Raw genomic sequence first — 27,097 nt, 5'->3', positions numbered from 1 at the left:
TTTTTCCTTTATCCACTTCTGTGAGAAGCAGTTGTGAAATTACCCTTAATTTGCCATGGCCCGCTTATGATCTTCAGGACTGGAATTCTGGCAGCAGGCCTAGTACTTTAAACTCAGAATTTTAATCAAAACGCAACACAGTGTTTTAGAAACTACAGAGGACGTCCTGTTGACAAAGAAATATTTTTTTATTGCTGACTCAAAATTAATGAGTAAGCTCCAGACGTATTCTGCAGTATTATGTTTGAGTGATATGTAATGATTTAACTAGCAAAACGTTATCTTACAGAGACAAGAAATAAGAACATTGCTTTTGGAAGTAAAAAATATTGCCTCCATCCAACATTAATGGCATTTCACAAGCATGTTTGTCCTTGGTGCATTGCCCAAATCTTCCCTTCTGGGAACTGTTTACAATTGTTTCCCTTTCCTTTGGTCAGATAACCTGCTTTCAATGAAAGAGGCCTTAAATGCCAATTACATTTGAATAACAATTACCCTTTTTCGTATTGAATGAGAAACATTTTGCACTAGTAGTGCGTGAACATATTTACATTTCAGATTTTTTTCCATTCACCTGTTATTGTATTGAAGAGGACTACAATAATGAACAAACTGAATGAACAAGTTTCACTGAACGAAAAAGTTCTTAAAAGTCAGTTATTTCTTTTAATTATTTAATGTGGCAGTGCAGTGGCTCTGTGACTAAGGATCTGCGCCTGTGGCTAGAAGGTTGCTGGTTTGTATCCTGCTGCCGGCAGAGGAATCGTACTCTGTTGGGCCCCTGATGAAGGCCCTGAAACTGCTCCAGGGGTGCCAAATAAATGGCTATCCCTGTGCTCTTACCCCAAGCTTCTCTCCCTGTCTGTGTGTCTCATGGAGGGCAAGTTGGGGTATGCGAAAAAAAGACAAATTCCTAATACAAGAAATTGTATATGGCCAATAAAGTGATCTGATCTTATCTAATGTTTACAGCTGCATGAATTGTAACCCGCCTAACATGGGCATCTGTTTTGCACAAATCCCAAGTTCCGCTTTTTTTGATAGCCTTCCGGTTCCTTCTGAAAGGAATAAAACTTGCTTCAGTGGGACTCTAAATGAAAAAAATACTTTTGCAATCCACTGAAAATGTTTTTTTTCAAAATGTGGATGTGTATTGTATTCTGAGTTAGCCCATTAATCTCCATTTTGTTTCTTCATTACATTTAATTGTCTTCTGTGATATGCACATTTAGCTTAAAGGTGATTCATTTTTTTTTTCTTGTTAAAAACCTGTGATTTCTTTTAGAAGTTACAGCATCAGTGAGCACTGTTCTTCTGAAAGCAAGACTTGGTGACACAGAGAATGTCAGGCAACATCTGATCCACGTTTGCTCAGGGCCCATTCAGAGACTGTGTAATCTTGTGTAAAATTGATGATGCCTTGTTTGACCCGAAGTTTGAGCCCTGCCCTTTTTTTTTTGCTCCGCAGGTGGCGTGATTAACCTGTCGGTGCCGATAGTCCTGCCGGTGCTGACCGAGGACAAAGAGAGGCTGGACGGCTGCACCGCCTTTGCGCTGGTCTACGGAGGCCGCAGGGTGGCCATTCTCCGAAACCCGGAGTTCTTCGAGCACAGGAAAGAGGAGCGTTGTGCCAGACAGTGGGGAACGACCTGCAAGGAGCACCCATATATCAAGGTTACAGCTGAAACTCTTTAAAAGTCTGCCTGATAAATTGTGCTTTCCCTGTATTGATTTGAAGAAGGTTTGAACCGCTTATGGGCACCAGCTGGACGAAAGCCTCATTTTTATCTTTACAGAGAAATTATAATCTCTTTATCGCGGCCCTCCTTATTTCACAAATGTTTTTTATTAAGGTGCCCACCCCACAATAGAACCTTTGGCAATCATTACCTTTTTGGCTGAGCTTTTGCTGCTCTATCAGTTTTCAATCCAGTAACCTCCCCCACCCCCAATAAAAATCCTCACTTTCTCTCTCCTGTTTTTTGCTATTGGATACAGGCGGAGCGTTTTCATTACACTGAATTACTCAAGTCACTGTTAGATTAGTTTTAATGTAATTGTCCCAAGACTCAATGCCAGAAACATTAGATATGCAATAGGATCTGAGTCCTATGGATTCGTCTTGAGTCCAGATTTTAAACACGGTTCAATCCATTTGTTGACATGACTGTCGTGCTGGCATGAATGGGGATATAAAGGGAGTCATGACGTAAATGGCTTCAGATTGTCCTTTGACAGCACATTACGAGTGAGAAACATATTTAATTACAGAATGGTGTTTTGGAATTGTGTATTGAATTATACTTTACCCTTAAACAATTAAATGTATTCCATTCTTTATACATTTTGTGAAAGGCTTACAAGTGTAATAGTAATTTGCTATAGGACATATTAACAGCAGAAAAACTGATTATATAACTGAATTGATACCTGTACCTGTATTTCTTCATATAAAAGCTTATAATTTTTTTTCTGATGTCAGATGGGCTCATTTATTGTAGCCACAGCAAATAAATGTTTAGGCAGTCCTTCACAGAGATGTAGAGTATTATCTATCTTTTGTCTCTTAAATGACTTTCCTTATGACTTTCCATTTTTAACTTCTCAAGAATGTTGGCAAGTTGATGAACGTCAGATTCAACGGACTCTTGGAAATCTGCCCAAGCTGGTTTTGACCTACTGAAAAAAGTAACAAGTAATAAGTAAGCTGACTAACTTATGGTGTATGGCGGGGTTTTTTAAAAACTTAAGTTAGGTGACAGCAGATGCATTCATCCATCCCTTTAAGTATATTTTAGTGCTTAGGTAATTAGTTTTGTAAGACCATTTAAACCATCTTGCTAATTTGGTTTCAGTAATATTTAGCAACGAATTGATCCGAAAATCTGTTCCAGAAGCTTCTTAAAAGAAGCCAAGGTATTGGCTTTAACAACAAGATTCAAGATTGACAGTTGCATCTTATTTTCATTTTTTACAGCTGGGGAAGAAGTGCTAGCCTCATACACAGGGATCAGCCATACAACAGTTTCATATCTAGTAAATTCCAGCAGGTAGGAAGAACAGAATTTTTAGGTGATGAGTCCAGGTCATCATATTTGTTAACCGTGCATAATCAAGGAAGATCAGGGACTATCTTTCCATGCCTCTTGTCTGGTCAGATGCTCTTTGATTCCATCAAGTGAACCCGCATAAACCGAAACAAGGTGGATGTGACCTACTTTAGCTAATTGAGAATTCAAAGCAATGCGTAGTTTCTCTGCTGCACAGGCCGAGAGTCACATTGATGTAAGTGTCAGTCACATCTGGCCTCCAGATAGCATTTGGCATTTTTTCCATTGAGGTGTTAACTGCACAAATGGCTCAGTTTGATAAGTTGTTTTAGATTCCCCCAACGTTAGTGATTTATCAAAATGCGTTCAGTAGAAAAATTGACATTGTGTGCAGCTGAGCAGAAAATGCTATTTGAAGCTGTTGAATTTGATAGTTGTGCTGAACGTGGACAGTTTACTATGCAAATATGTTTCTTCCTTACATTTCTCAAGTTTTGTTAAAAAAACTGAAACTGATTTAAAGCTATGAAGAATGCCATCAAAGCACTGGCATAAGCAACATAAAATAGTCTATGGACACTGGTTTGGTTCAAATCCCAGGTTGGTCACTGCTGTTGTACCGTTGAGCAAGGTGCTTCTTTCCAAATACCTTGCTGTCGTCTGCGAATTTATTATCGATTGAATTACCTAGTTAAATAAAGGGACTCAGTACAGTGTACTACTAGTAGACAGTGGTCAACTGGGACTGTTAACACTTCACTTTGAATTGGTGCATCTTTTTTCATGTGTAATGCTCACAATCTTGTGAAGTGGTCAAATTTCCCTGTTTTTTTTTTTACTGTTCTCATCTTGTTCTGCTTTTATTAAGGTAGAAGTGCAGCTCGATCAAATGAGCCATTGTTTTTGGGGAAGGATTGGTTTTAGTCCAGTAAGCAGAATTTGCCAAAACGGAGAGGGTCTCCTTTATAGCATGTAATCTAGAGTCTAGAGCCTGTTATGTATTATGTAGTAATCTGATTTTCCCTGTTACCGGTCCTCCGGTGCAGTGGGTGGCATTAAAACTGTGGTGTCAGAAAAATTAAAGAAAGTCTGATACCTGAACGTTATGCCACATGAATTTGTAAATTTGGAAGTCATGCACTTAAATCTTCTACATATGTAGACCTCTTAAATGCTGTTCTGGGTGATTCAAAGACCAAAGATACAATCAATTTCCTTTTTAATCTGTTCCAAATCTTTGCAGACTGTTTATCTTGATACTTCATAACATACGACTATTAATCAAATTTGTGTCTGATCCATTGCCAGTACTGGACAAGTTGGATTTCTGAATAATCAAAAACACAATTAATACCATACCATTCAAACTCATTTTTATGTTTTAATAGTAATGCACCTTGGTCATTAAAGCGAAGCCTGTTGATCCATTAGATCTTAATTAATTATCTCTCTTGGTTAATTTCTCTTTATGATTTCTGATTGATATAAATTTCAAATAACTGGATGTCAGCATACTTTATACTTTTGAGATTTTAAAGATCTCAATCAAGTCGTCTTACAGTGGATGACAGACCAGACTAAAGCTGTAGTTCTTTCAGTCTTTCATTATAACTGCACCAGAAAACTTATTTGTATTCCTCCTTAAAGGTATCAGTGTCCCAGTAATGTTGTATTGACCAGGAATAAAAATTTGTAAATAGTGTATTAGTCCAAAAAGAGTAACAGGACTACTAATACTTAGGCAGTCTTTTTATTAATTGAATTTGCTGACAATTGTAGGATTACTTTGTGCTTTATCAGTAATTATGTGTTTCATATATGTGTTTGGGGACAAGCAGAGGTTTATAGTCTTTTGATGCAGAGAAAGGGGCAGGAGGAGGTGAAAAGAGGGCTCTTCTTTCACCATCCCTTTGCCTTAATTTCTGCACTTTTCTTTAACATAAGAAAAGTTAAAAATGAGACATCAGTTCTGCCCATCTAGCCCATTTGGTAATTGATCCAATGATTTCATCAAGCTGTTTATTTAAGAAAGCCAGAGTATGAACAGCATAGCGGAGTAGTTTGGTCCACACTGCCACAACTGAATAAATCCTGGACTGACTTCGTCAGTGCCCTTGAGGATTCTGAATACCTGTCAGATCTCTTTGTAATCTTCCTCTTGTGTGGAATTAATCATTACTTGTTCCTTTGCAGCTGTTGCGGCTACTCATTTTAAACTCATATATGAGTTTTTGATTACATAGCCCCTAATGTGGTAATAAAGATTGGCCCAAGACTGGTAAAAATAAAAACATGTTGTAAATAACACAATCATTTATAGAATACTTGGCATTATACATTTTAGATCGGTACATCTGATTGATAACTATCAGCTATTATCCTTGAATACTTAATTGAAATTTGTTTACAAACTGTTGTTGGTTTCCACATTAACTGATAAATTGGCATATGGGAATTGGGGGGTGGTTATTGAACAGCTGTGCATTGCATTATTCACCTCTAGCATGCAAGGTCTGTCTTTTAATAAAAACAAATCCACATAAAACAGGTCTCCTTCAAAACTAAAGACCTCTAAAGTGATAAAAGCATTTTTTTCTGGAAACTGCTCTATTGTATCTTATGCAGTTTTACATTCAGCTACACAGTAAGGGGTAGAAGCCATCTGATGCCTTATTGCCTCAGTCATAACTGTTTTATCACACATTGTGTAAGAGCTTGAAAAAGTACTGAGAGTCATCTGGTTGTGTTTGTCTATTCCAGATGGTGATGGAGAGTGGAGACTGGCTGGTTGGTGGTGATCTTCAGGTTCTGGATCGCATCTACTGGAATGATGGGCTGGATCAGTATCGACTTACCCCTGCTGAGTTAAAGCAGAAATTCAAAGAGATGAATGCTGGTACAGCACATGTATTCCTTTCAGAAGCCCTTCTTTAATTTTTCCACAAACATTTTAAACAGGTTAATTGTTGACATTTGTGAAGATGAGTGTATTGTTCACATGAACAAAAAGCACGTAATGTGAACCTGTATCACAGTTAATGCAATTGACAAATGTAGAACTGAATTCTAATAGCATTGCATTAGTTGACTAGTAGTTTTCTATTTTACTAGGATTCAGAAGTTTGAGAGATATAAAACTAAGCAATTGTAAGCATCAATGTTGCTCTGAGCTTGGGTGGGAAAGGTGATATTAAAGCTCAACAAACACAAAATGCATGGTTCTGGTGTCTACAATAGGTAGTAGCAATGTACATATATGCACATGAGTGTCAGGTGATATGAATGTCTTTAGATTATCTGTCTGTAATAAGACTTTTCACCTTTATTTTTGAAATACATAAGACTTGCATAAGACTTTTTTGAGCCTCCGCACTAGACAATCACTGCTCTGCCTGCCCCTGTCTTCTCAGATGAGTCTTTTATATCTCCCTAGATGCAGTATTTGCATTCCAGCTGCGTAATCCTGTGCACAACGGCCATGCTTTGCTCATGCAAGACACCCACAAGCGCCTGATTGAGCGTGGTTACGGAAGACCTGTCCTTCTGCTTCATCCCCTGGGTGGCTGGACCAAAGATGACGATGTTCCTCTGGCCTGGAGAATGAAGCAGCATGCAGCTGTGCTAGAGGAAGGTGTGCTGAATCCCGACTCGACTATTGTGGCTATTTTCCCGTCTCCCATGATGTATGCTGGTCCAACAGAGGTAAGCATTGCCTGCTAAGGATGTGTAATCAACACCAGACGGCTTCCTTTACATATTTTAGACATGTAACCTTTATGAATGGGTTTAGCTTAATTCGGGTTTAGCTTAATATATTTTCTTTTTCAGTTCTCCAATTTCAACGTCAATTTCAAATTTCTAAAAAATGAGATGCAGGAGAATGTTCACATTGTTAATATTGAATAATATTTCTTATTGTATCTACGCACAAACTGAAAAACACAGTTGGTTCTGAATGCTGTTGTGTAAAAATTGTTTTCTTTCCAGTTACCATAGCAATAAAACGTTTAAGGTAAGGACTTTTTAAATACAAATATCTTTGGAGTATGGTGCAGGAAACATGGAGGATGTTTGGCGGCTTCTGCCAGCCTTTTTTCAGTAAACAGGCAAGTGCAGTGAAAATACCACAACAGGAGAATATTTGCACTTGTATGGTTGTAGTTTTCTGTCATTGTTGGAAACCTCTTAAATAAAACCACTACATGCAGCATGGGAAATGTTTTCATCTGTATCCTCCCAAAAAAACAACAGCAACAAAAAATGAAAAACCAACAGATCATGTCTTTGATTTTTTTTTTCCCCACTTTAACATTTCCAATGACATAAGCCATGGTGATTGCCAATAAAGAATTGCAGCCGGTTTAAAGTAAAAACACAATTGTCCTTTAATCATTAACTAGAGGTCATTTGGAAATCATTGTTACCAGATTTGTTTCTGTTGGACAAATGCTTTACAGAAAAACAAGCCATTAGCTGCTATGATTATAAGCAGGAAGTGAAGACAGTCTGTGCATCTGAAGATAGAAGGCCCATCTGCTAAGGAACAGCTGAAATTGTGTGTCAGTACCTCTTTATTCACTAGAAAAGGAACTTCACTGAATAACTTTGAAGCCAACCATCAATAACGATATTACCTTGTCTGCCAATCAACCCCATCATCCAGTTTAGGAACCAATGTGCTGTAGTGTTTAACCTCCAGGGCTAAGAATGACTGCTTCAAATAAATCAGACCAGTACAGTAATTGTAAAATCATTCATTATTCCCTCAATAATCTCTTAATGGTTTCCATTGTATGGTTCATTATTGATTCCCTGCAGGGAAAACTAAGCTTACATTTTCAAGTTAGACTCGGTGCCAGACTAATAAAGAAAAAAGGGAATGTTATTGTGTCCTCCAGGTTTTTAATAACTTGTGGTACAAATCTTGGCTTCAAGCAGTCTGAATCCATGGATAATCAGCAAACATACACTACAGGTAACAAAATATGGAAGAAAAAAATATTATTATTTACAAAAGAAACTTTAAAAATAAAAGAAATATTACTATATATTGTTTAGGGATTTGCATTTTTTAGCCGATCTTGCTGTGCAGCTGTTTTCTAAAAGAGAGCTAATACAGAATTCCTAGGTTGGCTTAGCAGTATTGTACTGCTGCTTTTGACTGTAAAATAATGTTTGTATTTCAAATTCATCATGTTTATTGCACTGCTACCGCTTGATGTTGGAATGTCTTCAGATATTTTATATGTTTTGATTAAGATACAAATACCTGCTATGGATCCCCAGAATATTACTGACAAATAAGTTAACTCTTAAACTTCTTAAAGTTTTGTGTGCTTATGAAATGGCATTATTAATTATTTAATATCATTTCACATGAAAAAGAACAGTGACCTCAGCTGTAGGTCCTGTATTGCTATTGTATTATTACCATTAGATAGATAGATACTTTATTGATCCCGTGAGGGAAATTGCAGTGCAACAGCAGCTTAACACAGACAACACAGCCACAGTGTAACGAATTATATAATAATAGTACAATACATACAATACAATACAAGAGTTACTCACAGTCCGGACACAGAAAGAACAAACTAGAACAGAACAGTACACAGAAAAATCGTATCACACATATAATATAGATATAGATGTAAATATAGATATAAATGTATTGCACAGGTCCAGTATATTAAATTATATTATATCCAATTATATTAAAATTATATTATATCCAATTATATTAAAACGTATAAAGTGGGAGCAGTGTATTTGTCATAATCCCAATTGAAAGTATTGCCTCCATACTTGAAACAGTTCTGTACCAGAAGGAGACATTTTATTATTTGTTCAAATTTAAGGATCATTGCCTTTTCTGTCTATTGTACTGTCTGTACATATTCTGTCTGTGTACCTTTACAATGAATTTGTATCCTTGATGAACTGTAATTAGAAGTTAATTTAACAAAGAAAATGGCAGATGTACATTTTCTACATTTAAAGTTTAAAAACGCTGAATATGACTAATATAATTTTAAGAAACTGTAATTGTAGAAATCTTGTTACTGATTTATTTTGTACTAATTTCACAAACTTTATTTATAGAATAATATAGATATAGGTTTATAGAAAAGCTTCATAAGAAATCCCAGATTGTACAGACAAAATACTAATGAGGATTTTCATGGTGAATCAACAAAAATGAAAATGTTTGCATACTGTGTATAAAAACATGCATGCAGGCAAGATAATGTTACTGTACTTTGTAGGATGTGTGTACACAAATGGCACCTCGTCATTAAGGGTTAATTTTTTCTTTTGATTTTCAGGAAGGGTAAAACTTTTGTTTTCCAAAAGCTATAGTCGTAAGGTTTCTGTGATCTTGTTTGTTTGTGGCACCATACAGCAATTCATGGAAAAACATCCCTCTGTTTTGTACACGAAGGAAGTCTTCTCATTAAAAAGGAACTATGGAGCCAGACGGCACACAAATCTTATGTTCTTACAGCCATAAAATGTAACCAACTTTCCAAGCAGACTAATAAATAAAAACATTGGTTTCTCCTTTTTTGAAAAGGATATGCCTTAGCAGAGGAAGTTTAGAGGGCCTAAAGTGTTCTCAGATTTTTATTTGTCAACTGGAACATCCTTACAGTTTTTTTCTGTCAGCCAGCAATGCTGTAAAAATGGCACCACGTAAAATTGATGGCAGCTTTTTTAGTTGATCCAGTTGTTCGGTGAAACTAGTCACTGCCTGTTTACCAAACATTTTTTGTGTACATTGTGGTGATAATTGAACATAATGTACTGTAACAGCACCTCACCTCACCCTTATTTCTCAGGTATATCTGTACTAAACATTGAAGGACACGTGTTCCACAGTTGTGACAAATTCACAAAATTATCAGGAAACGGCAGTCTTTTTATAGTAGGTTCCCTGACTTTTAATTCATTATTCTGAATAACATTTGTAGTCAAAAGGGATGTTAAATGGAGTATACTGTGAAAGTCAGAGTCTTGGAGTATATTGCCACCACTGACATGAATATAAACTATCTGTTGTACATGCAGAAACTGCCTTGTGGGCTTGTTTCCTATTTCTTTTTTTAGTGGTTGGACAAGTATCTGCCTGTTCACTGGTCTCAGAGCCATAGATGTCATAATAAGCTTTCACAAATGTTTAGAAGGACTCAAGTTATTCACTCATATGGCTTATCCATCACACTTACAAGAGGAGCATGAGGACATTCATTGTCCCGGTGGAAGAACATCTTAATGTAGCACCATGCTGTCAGGTTGCCATCAGTCATTCCAAGAGGTGTTCTGTAGTTACTAGACACTCCTGCACACATTAACAGAGTTGGCTCTCCCCAGAACTCAGCTGGCCTTCTGTACATAATTATTTGTTTTGCTCATTGTACTGCACTTACTTTTATCCATCAGGATGCTCTACACAAAACCATATTTTAAACTAAAGGGTGCATGGCTCCACCTCTGTTTTTTAAGATAATGATGGCATTCCATGACTAAGCAAGGCATATTCCCCCATTTGCAGCATTTTATAATTCAGCAAAATTTGATTTTTTTTAGAATGGGATGAATACTTTTGCTTGGCACTGTACATTAATACATAGTGATGTTTCATTTGACTCTCAGTGTATTTCATTGTTTGGCAGCTGTGTGGGCAATACAAGTTTTTATATCTAGTTTGCGTTACTTCTCACTTTACATGTCTTTGATCCGCAGGGTGTCAGTCACTTGGCGCCTCTGGAGTCACACAATCCTGTCTTTCCCTGTTTGAGGCTCCGTGTGTATTCCTGATGGGATGGCCTGATGTTTTGCAGGTGCAGTGGCACTGCAGAGCCCGTATGGTTGCCGGGGCCAACTTCTATATAGTGGGTCGTGACCCTGCCGGGATGCCCCACCCCGAGACTGGAAAGGACCTGTATGAGCCAACACATGGAGCGAAGGTGCTGACGATGGCCCCAGGTCTCATCACATTGGAAATCGTACCTTTCAAGGTTGCTGCTTATAATAAAGTCAAAAAGAGCATGGATTTCTACGACCCCAAAAAGTAAGTGCTTTAAGATAAAACAGATCGCAATTGTTGTGTTTCTCTTTTTCAGTTCCTTAGTACAAATGCCCCATGAGGTAATAGCCCATTACTTTAGGAGTTTGCTTACTCCCAAACCAAATGGGCTGGATGGACTGAATGGTCTCCTTTACTTTGTAGCTTTTTTGTTATACAAATACTTTTTGACTTGGTTTTAAAGTAAGATTTGCAGGAGTTTTGATCATTTGTATTATTTTCTTATTTGAAAGACCATTAGTTCCCAGCATTTTTCGTGTCCCCCTTTGGCTCTTGTCTGCCAACCACCTCATGTCTTAATTTCAAAGACCCAAAGACAAAGTGGCTTTCAGTAATGTGATTTTATTAAAAACAACGGTAAGTCTTAATTCAGTTTGAAAGTAGTCAATTTACATACTGATTTTAAAGTTCAGTGGCATACAAAGCAAAGACGTATTACTTAGATTAGGTTTATAACTTAAGAACATAAGAAAGGTGTCATGCAGTTTGACCACCTGCACTGTTTGTTACTTTATAGCTAAATGATCCAAGGATCTCATTCAGTCATTCATTGGCATCAGCTTGAACAACATGGTTGGATAGATTGTTCCACACTCCAATAACCCTTTGCGTAAAGACTCTTCCAGTTGGATTTAAATATACTTTCAGAGAGTTTCCGCTTGTGTCTTCTGGTTCGTCTCATATAGTTTATTCTGATTTATTCCACTTGTCAGTACCTTTTAGGATTTCGAATACTTGGACGTCTGTTCAGGAATAAAAAGGTTGGTTCCTTCAGCCCGTTTTGTAGGATATTCCTTTAAGACCTGGAAAGTGTAATGTTACTCTTTTCTGTACCGATTTTAAAGCAGCAATATACTGTGTATAATGTTGGGATTAGACTTGTCCACAATATTCTCAGTGAAGACTTAACGAGTGCATTATACCATTTTAAGATACACCCCTAGACTACAATGCTGTGCTTTTAACAGTATATGGTAACATTTTCTTTTCTTTTTTTATTGTTTCTCCATATTGTCTAGAGAAGATTACCCTTTCTCTGTTTATATTCCTATTTAGGTATTTTCTGCAAATTTGGCCCATTTACCAAGTATATCAGAATATAGATCATTACTGTAAATTAGGAAGAGCAGTGATCCTAGTATAGCTCCCTAATTACAACACCTCAATTTTAGTATTCACCCGTAGTCTGTTCTCTATAAAACAGTCTCAGTGCTCTGTGTGCCCATAACTGTTGTTGCTTGTTCAAAGGACTCTTAGGTAAATTAAGCAAGACCTGCTATTTATAAATCCATTGTTACTATCAGCTGCAATCGTACTTCCATGTAGGTGATGAACTCATTTAGTTCTGGTTGTTCCTTAGCCTTACATGTAATTAAAGTTAGATTCATTGGTTTATAATAACTTGGTTCAGTTCCTTTTTATGGATAGGCACTATATTAGCAGTTCTCCAGTCACCCCTGTGTTGAGTGACTATTGAAAATGTTATCAATGGGATGTAAATAACATAATTTGTTCCCTTAAGTACATTTGGTAGGATACCATTGGTCCCTCCTATGTCCTGAAACACTTCTTCCTTTTTTATTTTAGCTGTATTTAATAAACTCTGGCCTGAGGCATGTTGTTGACTTCTTTCTTAGTGATCTGCTGAGTGAAATACCTATGTACTCAATAAGCCATGTCCCTTTTATTTTCTACAAGTCTCCCCTAATTGTCCCAGGTCCGTTTTATATGTCTTGCATTTTCTGTATGTTAACTGAGCTATTTCAAGTAAACATGAATTTCTCTTTGGTTATCATACCGTTAAGAGTTTGGCTTAGAGGCTTTTAATGGTGAATGGAACCTCCTACAAAGTTTAAGCCAGTTATTTCTCCCATGTCCTTTAAGCCATTCGATTTTCCATCACCCTGACTACTGCTAATGGATTATGAGAGCAGTGTCACAGAAGAGAGGAGGGTAAATTACACCACAGATACCACAAGTGGAAGAAATTTATTCAGCAAACGTTTAGGCGGTTTCTATAGTGCGCCCGAACTTTTAGAGCAAGAGACCCCAGTGTTTTTTAATTTTTCTTTAACTGTGTGTAACTATATCCCAACATAAGCAGAAAGTTTTCTGTGCTGTTTCTTTTTATATACATTTGTAAAGTTCTGTGGCTTTCTGTCAGCTTTGATGTTTGAAGAAATCAAAACGAAACTGTTATTAATTACACACTTGTAAGGACATCGTAGACTTTCTGACTAATGAGTATCATGCAGCCCTGCAATGTTTCGTTAATTAGGAAGAACACCATCATATATTTGAAGAGTTAAATTGCCAAATTTGGCATGAATTACTGTATGGTGACACAGAGAAGACAGTCTCTGAAAAGCCTGATTCCAGGACCACCCGGCTTTTTTTGTGTAATAAATGATGTGCTTCAGTAGCTGTATAACTCTAATGTTGGCAGACTATAAAATCCTATTAATATGAAGTTCTGGGTAGGATGAACTTCCTGACCCTGTCTAGTATATTTAAGTTTAATTTCCACACCCACTCAAACAAGACCTTAGGTTGTCTCCTTAATGCCAGTTGAAATTTTCTTAAACGATTTTACCCCAACAGTATACAGCTGTTGTGCGATTTTGTTTATTTCGTTGACTTTTTTCTTACTTTTTTCAGAATCTCTTTTCCTGTAGTTGTACTAAGTTGTCTGGTTTTTGGTTGTCTCAAAAAAGGAAAAGAGTGGACACAGGTATTTTGTGCAGTACATTTTAAGGAAAGTGTCATTTATTCTATTTTTTTTTAAATGAGTGCTCAGGTCAGTTAAGCATTTGAGTGTTCACATTTGTCATTATGGATTAAAAATCCTCTATTTCTTTTAAAAAATATTACCCATTAACACTAGACATTAAACCTTCATTCTCCTCTTTGGATTTCACAGTTGACTAGCAGTAGGTAATGTGTATAACATCTTATCTTAATACTTCACAGCAACTACAGGTGTTACTTTAACACTAACTCTAATCATGAAAATTAATAAATCAAGTAGTTGCAGGCTGTAAACATTCTCATGCTTATGCTAAGGTTGCTTAGAGTACTTTTCATCTTCTGTTTCTTCTGCCTCTAAGAGTTCTTCAAGCAGTTTTAGTGAAATGTTACCATGCAAATTTTCTAAATGTCCTAGGCAAAGACCTGTTGTGTTGCTAATGTCTTTCAATTGCAACTTACACAATATGCAAGGGCACTTGTCTTCCATTACAGTATGTGTATTGCTCCAAAGATACATAGTGTAAATGAATGTTGCATGAGCTGTGTTCTTCCTTGCTTACTGAAGACATGAATCATTTTAATGAAAATTTAGGTGCACCCAGTAAAGGCACTTTTAACAAGGTTGGTTTGTCTAAGTGTATGTCCAGAACCAACTTTGTATTTGACAGCATGCTTAGAAGTGGACCTGGCACTACAGTTGAATCTTTTCACAAATGTAGATATTTTCTTCCAGTTTGAAGACTTAGGTTGGTAAGAGCAAAGGCAAATTGAATTTCAAAGACTTCAGTTGGCGCCTTCCAAAATTTATGGCAGCCCGTCTGCTTTCAGTTGTTCTTCTGCAGATTGCTGGGCTGTACCAAATTTAAAATGAATATGTGTGCTAAGACTAATTGCCAGCAATCCTCCAAAAAGACTTTGTTGAAGTGTAATGGCACAAATCAGTGCAAGCTGTTTCTGATTTGACCACATATTAAGTTTTCTCTATGGAATATGGTTTCTACATTTTGGTTTCCCCCTTAATAAAATGAACAAGAGCAATGTACTGTAGTAGCCTGGTTCACCAGTTTTATTTTTGTATTTGTGTATTTGGTGTCTGTTGCTGCAATTCAGCTGACCTCTCTGTACAACAATATGGTATTGATTCTCTTCAGACTACTGACCTGTATCCTTCTTGAGGATACAATGTTTTTCCCAATAACTTTTCATTATATGATTTAAATCCTTCATGTTGGAATATTAACTATTATGTGTTACACGCTTAAGTGAACAAAGAGCAAAAGCGTTTTGCTGTAGGTACTGGCTCGATTGATACAGGGCCATCTGAAATTGCATCCATTAGTCAGAGTTCATTCTGGATTTGACAGTGCCAATTAGATTTGACTTCTAAAAAGATTTTTTTGAATTCCTTAAGAATTTTCTTTTACAGTACCTCTTGTACATAAAGTGGTTAACATCCTGCTTTTCATCTATGGTCACTTGAACTTGGGGTGTTCAGTACACGACAGGCGAACAACAGATGAAATGAATTAGGAAATGTTTTGTACATCATGCACAGCTGAAATCATTTGCCATCTGTCACCCAAATCTGCATTGCAGATTTGGGGTTTGCAGAGAGCTGTTTACACCAAGTAAAACATATTAACACTCATTAGTAATCAGAAAGTATGAATGCAATAAAAACACTCCCAGAGCCTCCTGTGAAGTACGGGCATGCTTGTGCACTTCAGTTTGTATTTAACAAAGTTTGTATTTCTTTATTCCTGCAAAACTTAACAAATATTTCCTCCCAGAAACAACAAAGCCCTTTCAGAATTCAGAGACATACAAAGTTCTGAGCTGTTTTTTTGTTTGCCGGGTAATAAAATGATATGTGACTTGGTGAGTAATAAGATAGCTAATGGCAAAAGGATGTGTACGGAAAGATTGGACAACCCAAAGTAAGATTTTGATCAGGCATACATTATATTGGTAGTTTTGTTATTGCATCCACCAAAGTTTCTAGCTTTGGACTTTATTTTGAGGTGCAAAGATTAGCTGGGCATGTCTGTGTAATGTTAGACTTTATTCATAATTTCGCAGTACAGCCAACAGTTTAGATCTGGTCTGCCCAAGACATTATTAATTGCTGGCCTGGGGTGGGAAAGCAATCACTACACAATACATTCATTTTTTTTTACTAATGACAAAAGGGAGGAGGACAGGCGGCAGCATAATAAAAATCTGCCGTCAGATGCCCGATCGTGTTGAAAGACGAGGCCTTTCCATTTTGTCATTTAAAAGAACAACTTGTTCCTTTCAAGGTGGTTGTTTATCCCGGTGAAAGCCTTGAGCCCTTTACTGGAGAGCTCAGCACACCCTCTGCTTTGTTCTTCTTTTTCCAGGCATGAGGACTTTGACTTCATCTCGGGAACCCGGATGCGTAAAATGGCTCGTGAGGGACACAATCCCCCTGAGGGTTTCATGGCCGCCAAAGCCTGGGCGGTACTGAAGGAATACTACAAGACTCTGGAAAAAGCTTAAGTTTTATTAAGTGCAGAACAGTCCTTTAACAGTTAATGAATTAAAAAAGGGGACCACACAATTACTGTTTCCACTGCTTTGTTGTGGTTTGCATCAGGAAGTCGTTTTCCCCAAAAGCAGGCTCTTGGTCTTAAAGTTACTACCACTGTATTCAGTCTTATGGGTTCCATTATATGCTGGCACCTAACAAAAATACTGTCTTTTTTTATGGATTTTGTTTAATGCACCATATCCGTCTTTTTAATTTAAAAAGCAAATAACTGTTAGCTTGCAATATTTTTAAAAACGCAAAACGCGATTAACTAGAAGTAGACTCATCTGAATAGAAGCAAGGGGAGTTGGCTTTTCACCAGCTATATTCTGAAATGCAAACTGATCAGCTTTTGAACATCTTTCCAGTCAAAGCTACACTCCAAAAAGTCAAGGGAAGATTGTTTTAACTGTTGTGAGGACCTGGATTCAGCATAAAATACTGTAAAAGAACAAAATAGCGAATTGGTTTGAATTGGTTTTCATGTTGTCTGTCAGTGTGAGCCGGTCATTTATGCTCTTCATCAACTTTGATTTGTCACAAATCTGTTTCCCTCTCTAATCTGTGAAGACTGTTATTCTTGATTAATAATGGTTATATTGATGTTTGACCTATCAAGGCTGTATACATTACTATCCTCTTTTCCTTGCTAAATTATTTTTTTAACTCTAAAAATACTTCATTGAACATTTAAAGATTTTACAGAGTCATATATTAAAAATATTCCTATGTAGCAGAGTAGATCATGTAGTACAGGCCTACAGTCAATACTGTACGTCTGATCCATTAACCTTCTAAAACTTTCTGTCCTGCTTTCTGAAATTCACATTAGATTACATTGTGAATGAATTTAATAGTCCATGCCTTGCCTCTAAAAGTTTAAGTTGACAGAAAAAAACACTTAGGCTTTCTAGATTGGAAAAGGCATACGACTGGTTAATGCAGTTCAGATCATGAAATAGCTGAAATACTGTCATATCTATTGACACTGACTGTAGCTTATTCAGCTGTTAATGGCATTACTTCTACTAAACATTAATCTGTGTAGTGATCATGTCATTATTGCTACAGTTCACACTTGAATAAACTGTTGTCTCAAAATATGCTTTTCTATAGATTCATAGTTAAATAATCAACTCTAACAGCCTCAAAGTATGTTTGTTTGTCTGTTCAGTTATTCTATCAAACAGAATAGGCATCTTCTCTGTGTACTTGTTGTTTTCCTAATCAGTATTTAGAAGTAAAATGGAATGAGGTGCATAATTATAAATCACTTTCATATGAGTGAGTTTTATTTTTTGTTTATTCTGATTTAACTTGTATTTACCAGCATGATGAGAATTTCTCACAGAAAAACGTACTGTTACTGTTAGTGTTACAAGTTGTTACATTTATACCCAATGCTTATTAAAAATCTGCATTAGTTTTATTTAGTTTTTGTATTCATTTTCAGCTTGTAGTGTTTTGTTAAATGTATTTGTTTTATTTATTATTTTGAAAATACATTGGTTTTGTAAAATGTGATGGTAAACGGAGCGTTCAGATGACAGCCCATTATTGGCAGGTATTTGTTACAATTTCTATTAAACCATTCCTACCCAATATTTTCACTTTTGGTTTCAATTTTGGCATGGACACATTAGCTTTGTGGTACATATTAAACATGAGTTATGAACAGCAGAATGAGTTTCAAATGTGAAGGCAAAACTATTAAATTCATATACAGTACTAGTAGATGAACTTTAAGGAGAATTATGGAACTCGCTTCCTCATTTTCAGTGTACTTTGTGGCTAAAGTAATATTGCCAGCATCCATATTACCATTCTGTTTTGATCCTTCCGAGTCTTATATCTTAGGGAATAAGGCTTTTGCTTGAAAAAAAGCATGAAAATGCGTGTGCACAGAAAACATTCCTTCTTATTCTGTGTTTCGTTGTACTTTGGGGCAATAAAATTCTAGCAATTGCCTTGTATTACGAAAGCTTAACGTTTTTTAATTGAAATATTACATATCTCATCACATAACATAGCAGAGGAACAATAGAGTGAAATGTGATGAAAAAGAGCAGTTTGCTATATGTGCCTTTCCTTCATTTCTCAAAACACAGTGGACTGAATTTACCACAAATTCCATTTCATTAGTGAATTGTTGCCACTTTTCCACTCAAGGTTCTGCTGTTTTGTTGTTTGGCGTGTAACTGATGGAGTTAAAGTAGGTAGCTGCGTCAGCATGCGTAGGCTGCAAAGCACCAAGTAAAGGTTTATTCCATGCAGAAAAGAGATGAAAAGGCTCGAAACCCAAAGAAGGCTCCACAGCCTAAACGTTTCTTTTCTTGTCTTTTCAGCATAGAATAAACCTTTACAAGTAACTAATGGTGCTACTTTAACATTCAGATGTTAAGAATAAAAAGACAGTTGCATTGTTTTAAACCAACTAGCCTTCTCCTACTTGTGATCAGCTTTTTACAAATTCTGGAAACCCGGACATGAGATGCCGAGGTGATGGCAGTAAAAGACTATCACAAAAATAATAATAATAATAAAAAATTATTGCATACACTTATTTAACGCTTTTCTGGACATTCCACTCAAAGCACTTTACAGGTAATGGGGACTCCCCACCACCACCACCAATGTGCAGCCCCCACCTGAACAATGCGACAGCAGCCATAGTGCACCAGAACGCTCACCACACATCAGCTATCAGTGGGGAGAAGAACAGAGTGATGATTTGTAGGGGAGTATTAGGAGGCCAAGTCTGGTAAAGGCCAAAGGAAAATTTGGCCGGGACGCTGGGGTTACACCCCTACTCTTTATTCAGGAAATACATGGAATTGTTAATGACCACAGATGGTCAGGACCTTGGTTTTATGTCTCACCCGAAGGACGGCGCCTTTTTTACAGTATAGTGTCCCCATCACTATATTGGAGTATTAGGATCCACCCAGACTGCAGGGTGAGTGCCCCCTGCTGGCCCCCCTAACACCTCTTCCAGCAGCAACCTTAGTTTTTCCCAGGAGGTCTCCTATCCAGGTATTGAACAGGTTCACATCTGCTTAGATTCAGTGGGTTGCCAGTTGTGAGTCGCAGGGTAACATGGCTACTGGCAAAATAATGAACAAAATTTCAGAATGTACTGTGGAGGCAAAGTGCCAGCAGAAGACATTAATATAAAAGTAAGTATAGATTGACTGTAGATACAGTTTCTTTTGATGCAACATTCATTGGTTGCACATATTGCTTGAGGGAAGTATTAACAAGGTGTTAAATTTTTGGACAATACATCAGACGAGGTATCTGATCCTTGCTATAAAAGATATTTGTTCATTTCGTAGATCACTGTGAAATAGAAACGTTTGATGTGAAAATCCTCCATGTGTAAGAGTGACGTTTGAAATTTAACTTCTGGTAAACTACACCTTACGAAAAGGTGATCATTGTCTCTCATGAAAGTTAAGCAGCAGTGCCTCAGTTTCCTACCACTAGAGGCTGCCACTGTTTTAAATTAACTTTAAATTTGCCTTTACCCAAGGATGACAAACTCATTTGCTATGGTGGAGTAGATTGGATTTAAATGTACTTAAAGCAGACCATACATACCATAAGTGATCAGAATAATAGGCACAAACATACTCTTATTTGTACTTTTTGCATTTTTGGTGCTTATTTTCCAATTAATCATGTCCCTTTAAAGTTCAGTAAAGAAGTCATTATGTCTTCACTTGAAACCAGTTTAGTAAAACATATCCACTGAAATGTGTATGTTTTTTAGCATAATTAACCATGATTATTCATTATATTATAATTATTAGTATACACTATGTAAATCAAAAGAATGTCAGGATATTTCATTCAATTACTATTAAAAATAAATCTGCTCTTATAGGCAGCCATCCCTCAAAATATGAATGTTTGATTTATTTATTTTTTCTACAAGAAACATATTTTATTTCCTGTTTTTTCACTGTATGTAGCTGTGTTCATGACAACAAGGTAAGAAGGCACTGCCCTTCGCAACTGTTCCCTGATTTATCTTGTTTAGTGATTTTTATCATTGAATATTCTTATTTAGACATTGTGTTGGCAGAACATGTTGTCAGTGCATCAAGTATTGCAGAAGCAAAGAAAATAGGGGAAGCATTTCACCTGGATGTAAAACATTATAGCACTGAGAAAGACAATCGTTCAAAAGATCTTTGCATTGTACTAAGTTAAATAGGATATTTATTGTCATAAAAATACTGTAGTCTTCTTATTTTGACAATTCAAAACTCTTAAGGTAACAATGAATTATATTGTTTGACCCTAGACTTCTGGAATGAGTCATAAGCTTTTACAGGTAAAGTAATGGGAGTGTAATTTTCATTATGTGCATACAGTATGAACAGTAAACTCTGGGACTGTAAAACAAATAAGGGATGTAGGATAAATTATCAGTACTGTGCTTGAGGGACTGATAATAACATGGTGCTTATGATAAGCGAGAAGCAGCTTGTCTCGTTTCGTATTTATCAGAGGTTGTGTTCTTAACTGGGAAATAAATAGAAAAAAAAACAAGGTTAAAGTTATAGCATATCGCTATATGATATAACTATTCTTATTGCTCTTTGACAACAGCTTCTTTAATCAAGTATGCCGCATTTTCATTAGCTTCTGTAGTGGCGAGGCTTATTAATAAGAAAGAATTAAGTGTTTCTGAGTTTTCCCAAATTAGGCCTCATCTCTCTGTTCATCTCTGTGGTGCAGCCACAGAGAAACTATTCATGCAGGCTGATTTAAGATGGTTCCTTTGATAAGGACAGCTCCCAAAGGGGGATGCACTTAGCTAAGCCTGGCTATCATGATCAATGGTCATCCATTGGCGCCTATCTGTCTAGGGAGTGCCAGATGGACATCTGGACTGCATTCCTAAGTGTCAGGAGTAAGTGACTCATATCTCACCTTGATCAACCAATCAGGGACTGGTAGGGCCGAGTAACCCACGTGGGACTCTGATACCCATGGAACTTTCAGCCAATCAACGAGCTGAAGTTCCTCCAGGTAAAAACAGGCAACACAGAGGGCCTGAGAGATTCAGTAAGATTCAGAGGAGAATTCTGTGGACAATTCTAAAGGGAATTCAAAGGAGAATTCCAGGGCAGGACGGCCCAGGAGCAGAAGGCTCCCAAGGGCAGGACATTCTCGCAGCGCGCCTCCTGACCATCCTGAGACTCAGCCCGGACAACCACGGAACGGCCAGTGTGTCCGAGTGCCAGAACTTTCCTTTGTTCTAAGAGTCTAGAGCGGAGGCTGCCAGAGAGTAACCAGAGGATCCACCCGAGGTTAGCACCAGCAGCAGGCCTCGTGAATAGGTCGGAACTGTGGACAGCTGAATCACCATTCAGAACTAGCTCTTCATCGGGAACGAACTGGTCCTCTTCCTGACTTGCTGGGACCCACAGTCATCTTTTCTCCTGTGCACAAACTTTGCTAGTTAAAGCCAACACTAACTAGCCGGTCAGTGAACATCAGCAGCGCACCGTCGCAAGCCGCACAGCACAGCCTGGTACACAGCCAGAGAGCGCGGATTGGACAGCAACAGCCTGCAACTGTTTCTTTGTGCCCGCAGGAGATCTGAATCCCCAGAGATTGGATGAGTATTCAACTTCACTGCATTACAGCTCGAGAATTCAATTGTTATCCCAACCAGTTGATATCAATTTAATTCCTAAGAGTTATGTACTTGTTTCGAGTATCTAATGTAGAAGTTATAACCAAGTTCATTTACGAAACGGTCTAAATGAATGATATACTGAACGTATGTCCTCTTGATGTGTGTAACACTTTGTAACTGACTGAATATATACCTTTTGTATTCTGATAACCCTCTCGATAAGATCTGTTAGGTTTAAGGCATATTCTATGTATTAATAAATGTATCCTCGTGTATTAGTACCTGTGTGTGTGCGTTGTTTGAGTTATGTCGCATGGTTGGACTCTAAAGCCATCAAAAGAATCAACTTTGTGATTTACTGCTACAATTAATAATTGTCTCAGTTAATGCCCAAACCCTACAGAACTGGTGCCTTCAGAAAGCCACTACATTACATTTTGGCTATGGCAACGTTACATATTTGGCGTCCCTGAACGGCTATATAACATTACATATTTGGCGTCCCTGGGTGGGCGTGGCAAGACTGAAATGAGTCAACCCCGCGGTGTCAGAGAATAATATCGAGAGTTATATTCAGGACCACAGGTATAACCTGCAGTACCTGCCAAACGCCACAGAACAGGAGAAAGTGTTTCTGGTCAGGAAAACTACCAGCAGAGCTGTACATGAGTGGATGGCTAGGCAGATGAAAGAAGTCTGTAATGATTTTGAGCAGCTTTGTCAAGCACTTATCGAAGAATACAGTGCGTTTATTGACCCGACTGCTGCGATAGCCGCCGCTCTTAACATTAAGCACGAGAGAGCAGAGTCCCCTCGCGAATATTACGAGAGACTTAGACGAACTTATTTTGCAGGGCGAAATGATGAGGGTTGCGAAGAGAACACACATTTCAAGGGTTTGTTCATTGCGAATCTCCACCCATCAGTCAGAAATATGATCTTAATGCATACAGATGCACAGACCATGAAAATGACTGATATTAAGAGATTCGTGCAGAAAGCCTGGGAGTATGATGTCCAAAGTCGCTCTGAGCAAAAACCTGCTAAAGCGACTGTGTTCGCCGTCAGAGCCAGCAGGGTTAATTCCCTCCTGCTCGAAGGAGCACAGGCTCCTGAGCTGGCTAAGCCCCGTTCCAAAGCACTCACACAGGACCGCACCCAGCGTCCTAAGTGCCATGAGAACACCGGGGGAGGGAAAGGGCTAGATAAAGCTGAAGAAAAGCATTCAGTAGCCGCCCGCCTGGCCAGGCTTGAACAAGCTTTATTAGGACAGGGACAACCACTCCCCAAGGCTGCCGGAAGCGTGAATGAGCTGATACTCTCCACTGGAGGAGGCGGAGACCCGCCCCCTCTCCCTCCCTCAGTCTATCTGATTGAGCGGAAGAGTTCCTGCCTGGATGAGGTCAGCCACTCCCAAGCGAGTGCTGACTCCAACCCTGAAGTCACAGAGCAGGCAGTAAAACAGAGAGGAAAAGCAGGAAGCTTTTACCTCAAGGCTGCCATGGGAGATGTCTTACCCAGTGAGACACTGATTGACACTGAGGTTGAAAGGTGTTTGATGTCACACGGCAAGCTCAAACGGGTAGAAAAAGAAAAGGGCATGCGACTCAGAGAGGAACCTTTGGTGGATCGCCAGAAAGGCAAAGTGTGGAAACAGGTCAAGGCTCCTAAGCCTTCTGTACAGAAGGAAAGGGGGGCCAAGAGGCAAACTGTGCTCACACAGTGCTCACCGAACACAGAAGCCTATGTGGAGATTCCTTCTGTTCCCTCTGGACAAGAAATAAAAATATTTTCTTGTTCCCCGGATATACAGGGAAGTCGTGTCCCAGCCAAGGTCCCAACAGCCTCCCTGCCACAGGAGCGGTGCTCCAAGCAGCCGCTTGATCCACCAGGTAAAGCACACCCCTTTTACATCCCTAAAGAGGAGCAGATCTCCCCACCTGGCGATGAAAAGGAGCTTTCCCTGTGCACCCTGGCACCCAAGAGGGGTCAGGAACACCACCCTGCAGTGGTGGAAGGGATCCAGATGGCAGGAGAGCAGGTTAGTGATGTAGCCCTCACCCTTAGCCCTGAGAGGTCCTCTATTAGTGAGGATCTGCTTGAGCAGCTGTCACAGGGCCACCGCCAAGTGCCCCTGGTGCAACATTCACAGGTTAGACAGGAGGTCCAGCTGGACGCTGAGACTACTGCGCTGTGGACACACATGATCCCAGATGCCGATTCCCTCTGCTTTGACCCAGGGAACCTGCAGTCAGGTAACATTATTTCTCACAACTACCAGGTAGTGAGTGAGACTGACCTGATTGTTCCTGCCTCAACGGCAGGGTTTCCAACACACCCAGTCCCCCAGAAGGGACAGGGAATGAAAGCCGAGCTGGTTTTCTTACAGCCACCAGCTCAGTCTGTCAGTCTGAGTCTGACCAACAGTGGTTCAGCCAGACTGGAGCTGGATAAATTATTCCTTCTTTGAACTGATCAGTTTTCTTTTTCTTTTCTTCTGTAGATAGATTACAAGGCCCTTATCGCATTCAAAAATATCCTTTAGACATAAAAAACCCCACTATGTATTATTTCAGTGAGACCAGTGGTGGTTCCGTAGCTGTATTTGCCCACAAATTCAGAGGAGATTGGAGGAAGTGTACACACAGGTCTTTCAGTGTCATTTTTTCTTCCCCCACTGTTTTCTGGCAAAAACATGCTCCTGTCAAACTAGACTTGTGACATCATGAAACATGAGCTCTGCAATTGAATAGAAGTAGAGGACAGGGAGTGCTGTTTATACAAGACTAAGGCACCTGCTTCGTTTGTGGACTATTCAGGTTCAGACAAAGAGAGAACTGAATCTACATCCAGCCCATTGGCCTTATACAGCATTCTATACCCCTGCCAGACAGTTGAATGGGTAGACAGAAATCATCAAATGCAATATGTTGCATGTAAGCCAAAAAAAGGCTTTCTGTTTTATTTTTTTAATTGGTTCTTGGCTTTATTAGATTAATAAGATTCTAAGCTCAGTTTCCCTGGACTGATCTTAAGTGTTTTAAATACTTCTGTGAACTCAGAGCCTATTCCAGGGTGATTGAGTTAACTGAGTCACTGTGAATTCGATTTGCCTTATCGGCAGCCTGTGCTTATTGCTCCACAACAGTCATTGACTCTGAATGATTTAGTTGACAGGCACCAGTCCTTTGCTTCAGCAGATGCATTAGCATAGCTATAATAATTGCTTACACTTTTGTAGCGCTTTTCTGGACACTCCACTCAAAGCGCTTTACAGGTAATGGGAACTGCCCTCCACCACCACCAATGTGCAGCATCCACCTGGATGATGCGACGGCAGCCATAGTGCGCCAGTACGCTCACCACACATCAGCTATCAGTGGGGAGAAGAGCAGAGTAATGTAGCCATTTCATAGAGGGGGATTATTAGGAGGCCATGATTGGTAAGGGCCAATGGGACGCCGGGGTTACACCCCTACTCTTTTTGAGAAAAGCCCTGGGATTTTTAATGACCACAGAGAGTCAGGACCTCGGTTTTACGTCTCATCCGAAGGACAGCGCCTGTTTACCGTATAGTGTCCCCGTCACTTTACTGGGGCATTAGGACCCACATGGACTGCAGGGTCTCCCAACTAAGTACTGACCAGGCTCACACCCGCTTAACTTCAGTGGGTTGCCAGTTGTGAGTTGCAGGGTGATATGGCTGTAGCATTAATGACTGTTCTTTTCAGCTTTGGTTACAACACAGAGTACACGTACAGAATAGGTTGTAAGCATCTGAGCCCTTTGTTAAGATGTTCACTAACCGGAAGGATCCTCATGCACAGGCAATGTGACTCATGTGCCGCACATGCTCTGACATCACTATCCAATTTATATGTTTAGCATTACATGGACTCCAGCTGCATTTTTCTTCAGTTTCCCAGCATCTGGTTTGCATTGCATTTAAAAGCAATTTGTGTGTATCCTTCATGATAAAAGTCTGCTTACGCAAAAGAAAGGCAATTCAATGGTACATACCAGGATGTCTGGTTACAAAAAGAAAAAAAAATCATAGAAAAACAATAATAAAAGGTCTTGAAATAAAATGAATGATCAGCATTCCCATTATATTTTAAATTAAACCTGTGCTGTCTAGACAACAGGTTTAGTCTGTGTGAACTACCGAATAGAAACGAGAGTCAATTTTGAGTTCATGAGAACAGTAGCTCTATTGAAATGGCATCATGCCACTACGTGAGGCAGTTCTGAACAGAAAAAGCACATTTCACCATTTTTATCTCAATAAAAACATCTGCATTTTAGGCGACTGAATATTAATGAACTGCGTGTGAAGTCACTAACTGAATATTTGGATTTTTTTCACACAAAAAATTAAACAATTAATTTGCGCACAATAGTTATCTGCGGATGCAGTCTTAGTTTCTACATTAATGTGAACTTGGTTTGTTGGAGAAGTTTTAGTTTACTCTTTATAAAACTATAAAGTATAAGGTAAATCTGTACAAGTTGTGATTTTTTTCAATCACATCTTTACTTATTGCTGATGTTCCTAGTTTAAAAATAATTTTTAAAAGTGTTTTTCTTCAAATCACATGAAAAACGCATTGCAGGGTTTGTATTTTCATTTATTAAACAAAAGGGCTTGTCAGTCCAATTTGATGTTATTCAGATTTGATCCTTTGTTAGTACCTTTATTTCCTGTCTGCATTACTACTCATCATATAGCAATATTGGCCTATGAGGATTCAGCACAATCGCGCTGTTTAAGGAGACATCTGAAATGCATCATAAATTGAACAAGATGTTACAGAAGAGTAATAGCCAAACATTATTAACTTGAGAATAACAAATAACAAAGTGGAGTATTTTGTTGCGACTTGCTGTTTAATTTAGAGATTTTTCATTTCTTGTTCATGAGACAGATTTACCTGGGAGGTTGAAACCAGTTGTGTGTCACATGCTCAGGAAATATTGCCACAATCCTGGTCTGTCTACATTATACA

General features: G+C 38.4%; 1 protein-coding gene across 1 annotated transcript in view; it reads left to right on the top strand.

Moving 5' to 3' along the window:
* Positions 1-18,042, top strand: part of papss1 (3'-phosphoadenosine 5'-phosphosulfate synthase 1) — a 38,798-nt gene extending 20,756 nt beyond the window's left edge. The window contains exons 8-12 of the mRNA XM_088624971.1: positions 1,472-1,677; positions 5,814-5,949; positions 6,487-6,755; positions 10,895-11,124; positions 16,269-18,042. Of these exons, the coding sequence (XP_088481097.1) occupies positions 1,472-1,677; positions 5,814-5,949; positions 6,487-6,755; positions 10,895-11,124; positions 16,269-16,407 (980 nt within the window). The 3' untranslated portion in view covers positions 16,408-18,042. The remainder of the gene's footprint in view (positions 1-1,471; positions 1,678-5,813; positions 5,950-6,486; positions 6,756-10,894; positions 11,125-16,268) is intronic.
* Positions 18,043-27,097: the final 9,055 nt, after the last annotated feature.

This window comes from Lepisosteus platostomus, chromosome 1 (assembly GCF_059453375.1).
Source record: "Lepisosteus platostomus isolate fLepPlt1 chromosome 1, fLepPlt1.hap1, whole genome shotgun sequence".
Lineage (NCBI taxonomy): Eukaryota > Metazoa > Chordata > Actinopteri > Semionotiformes > Lepisosteidae > Lepisosteus > Lepisosteus platostomus.
This window is presented reverse-complemented; position numbering and strand designations above follow the sequence as displayed.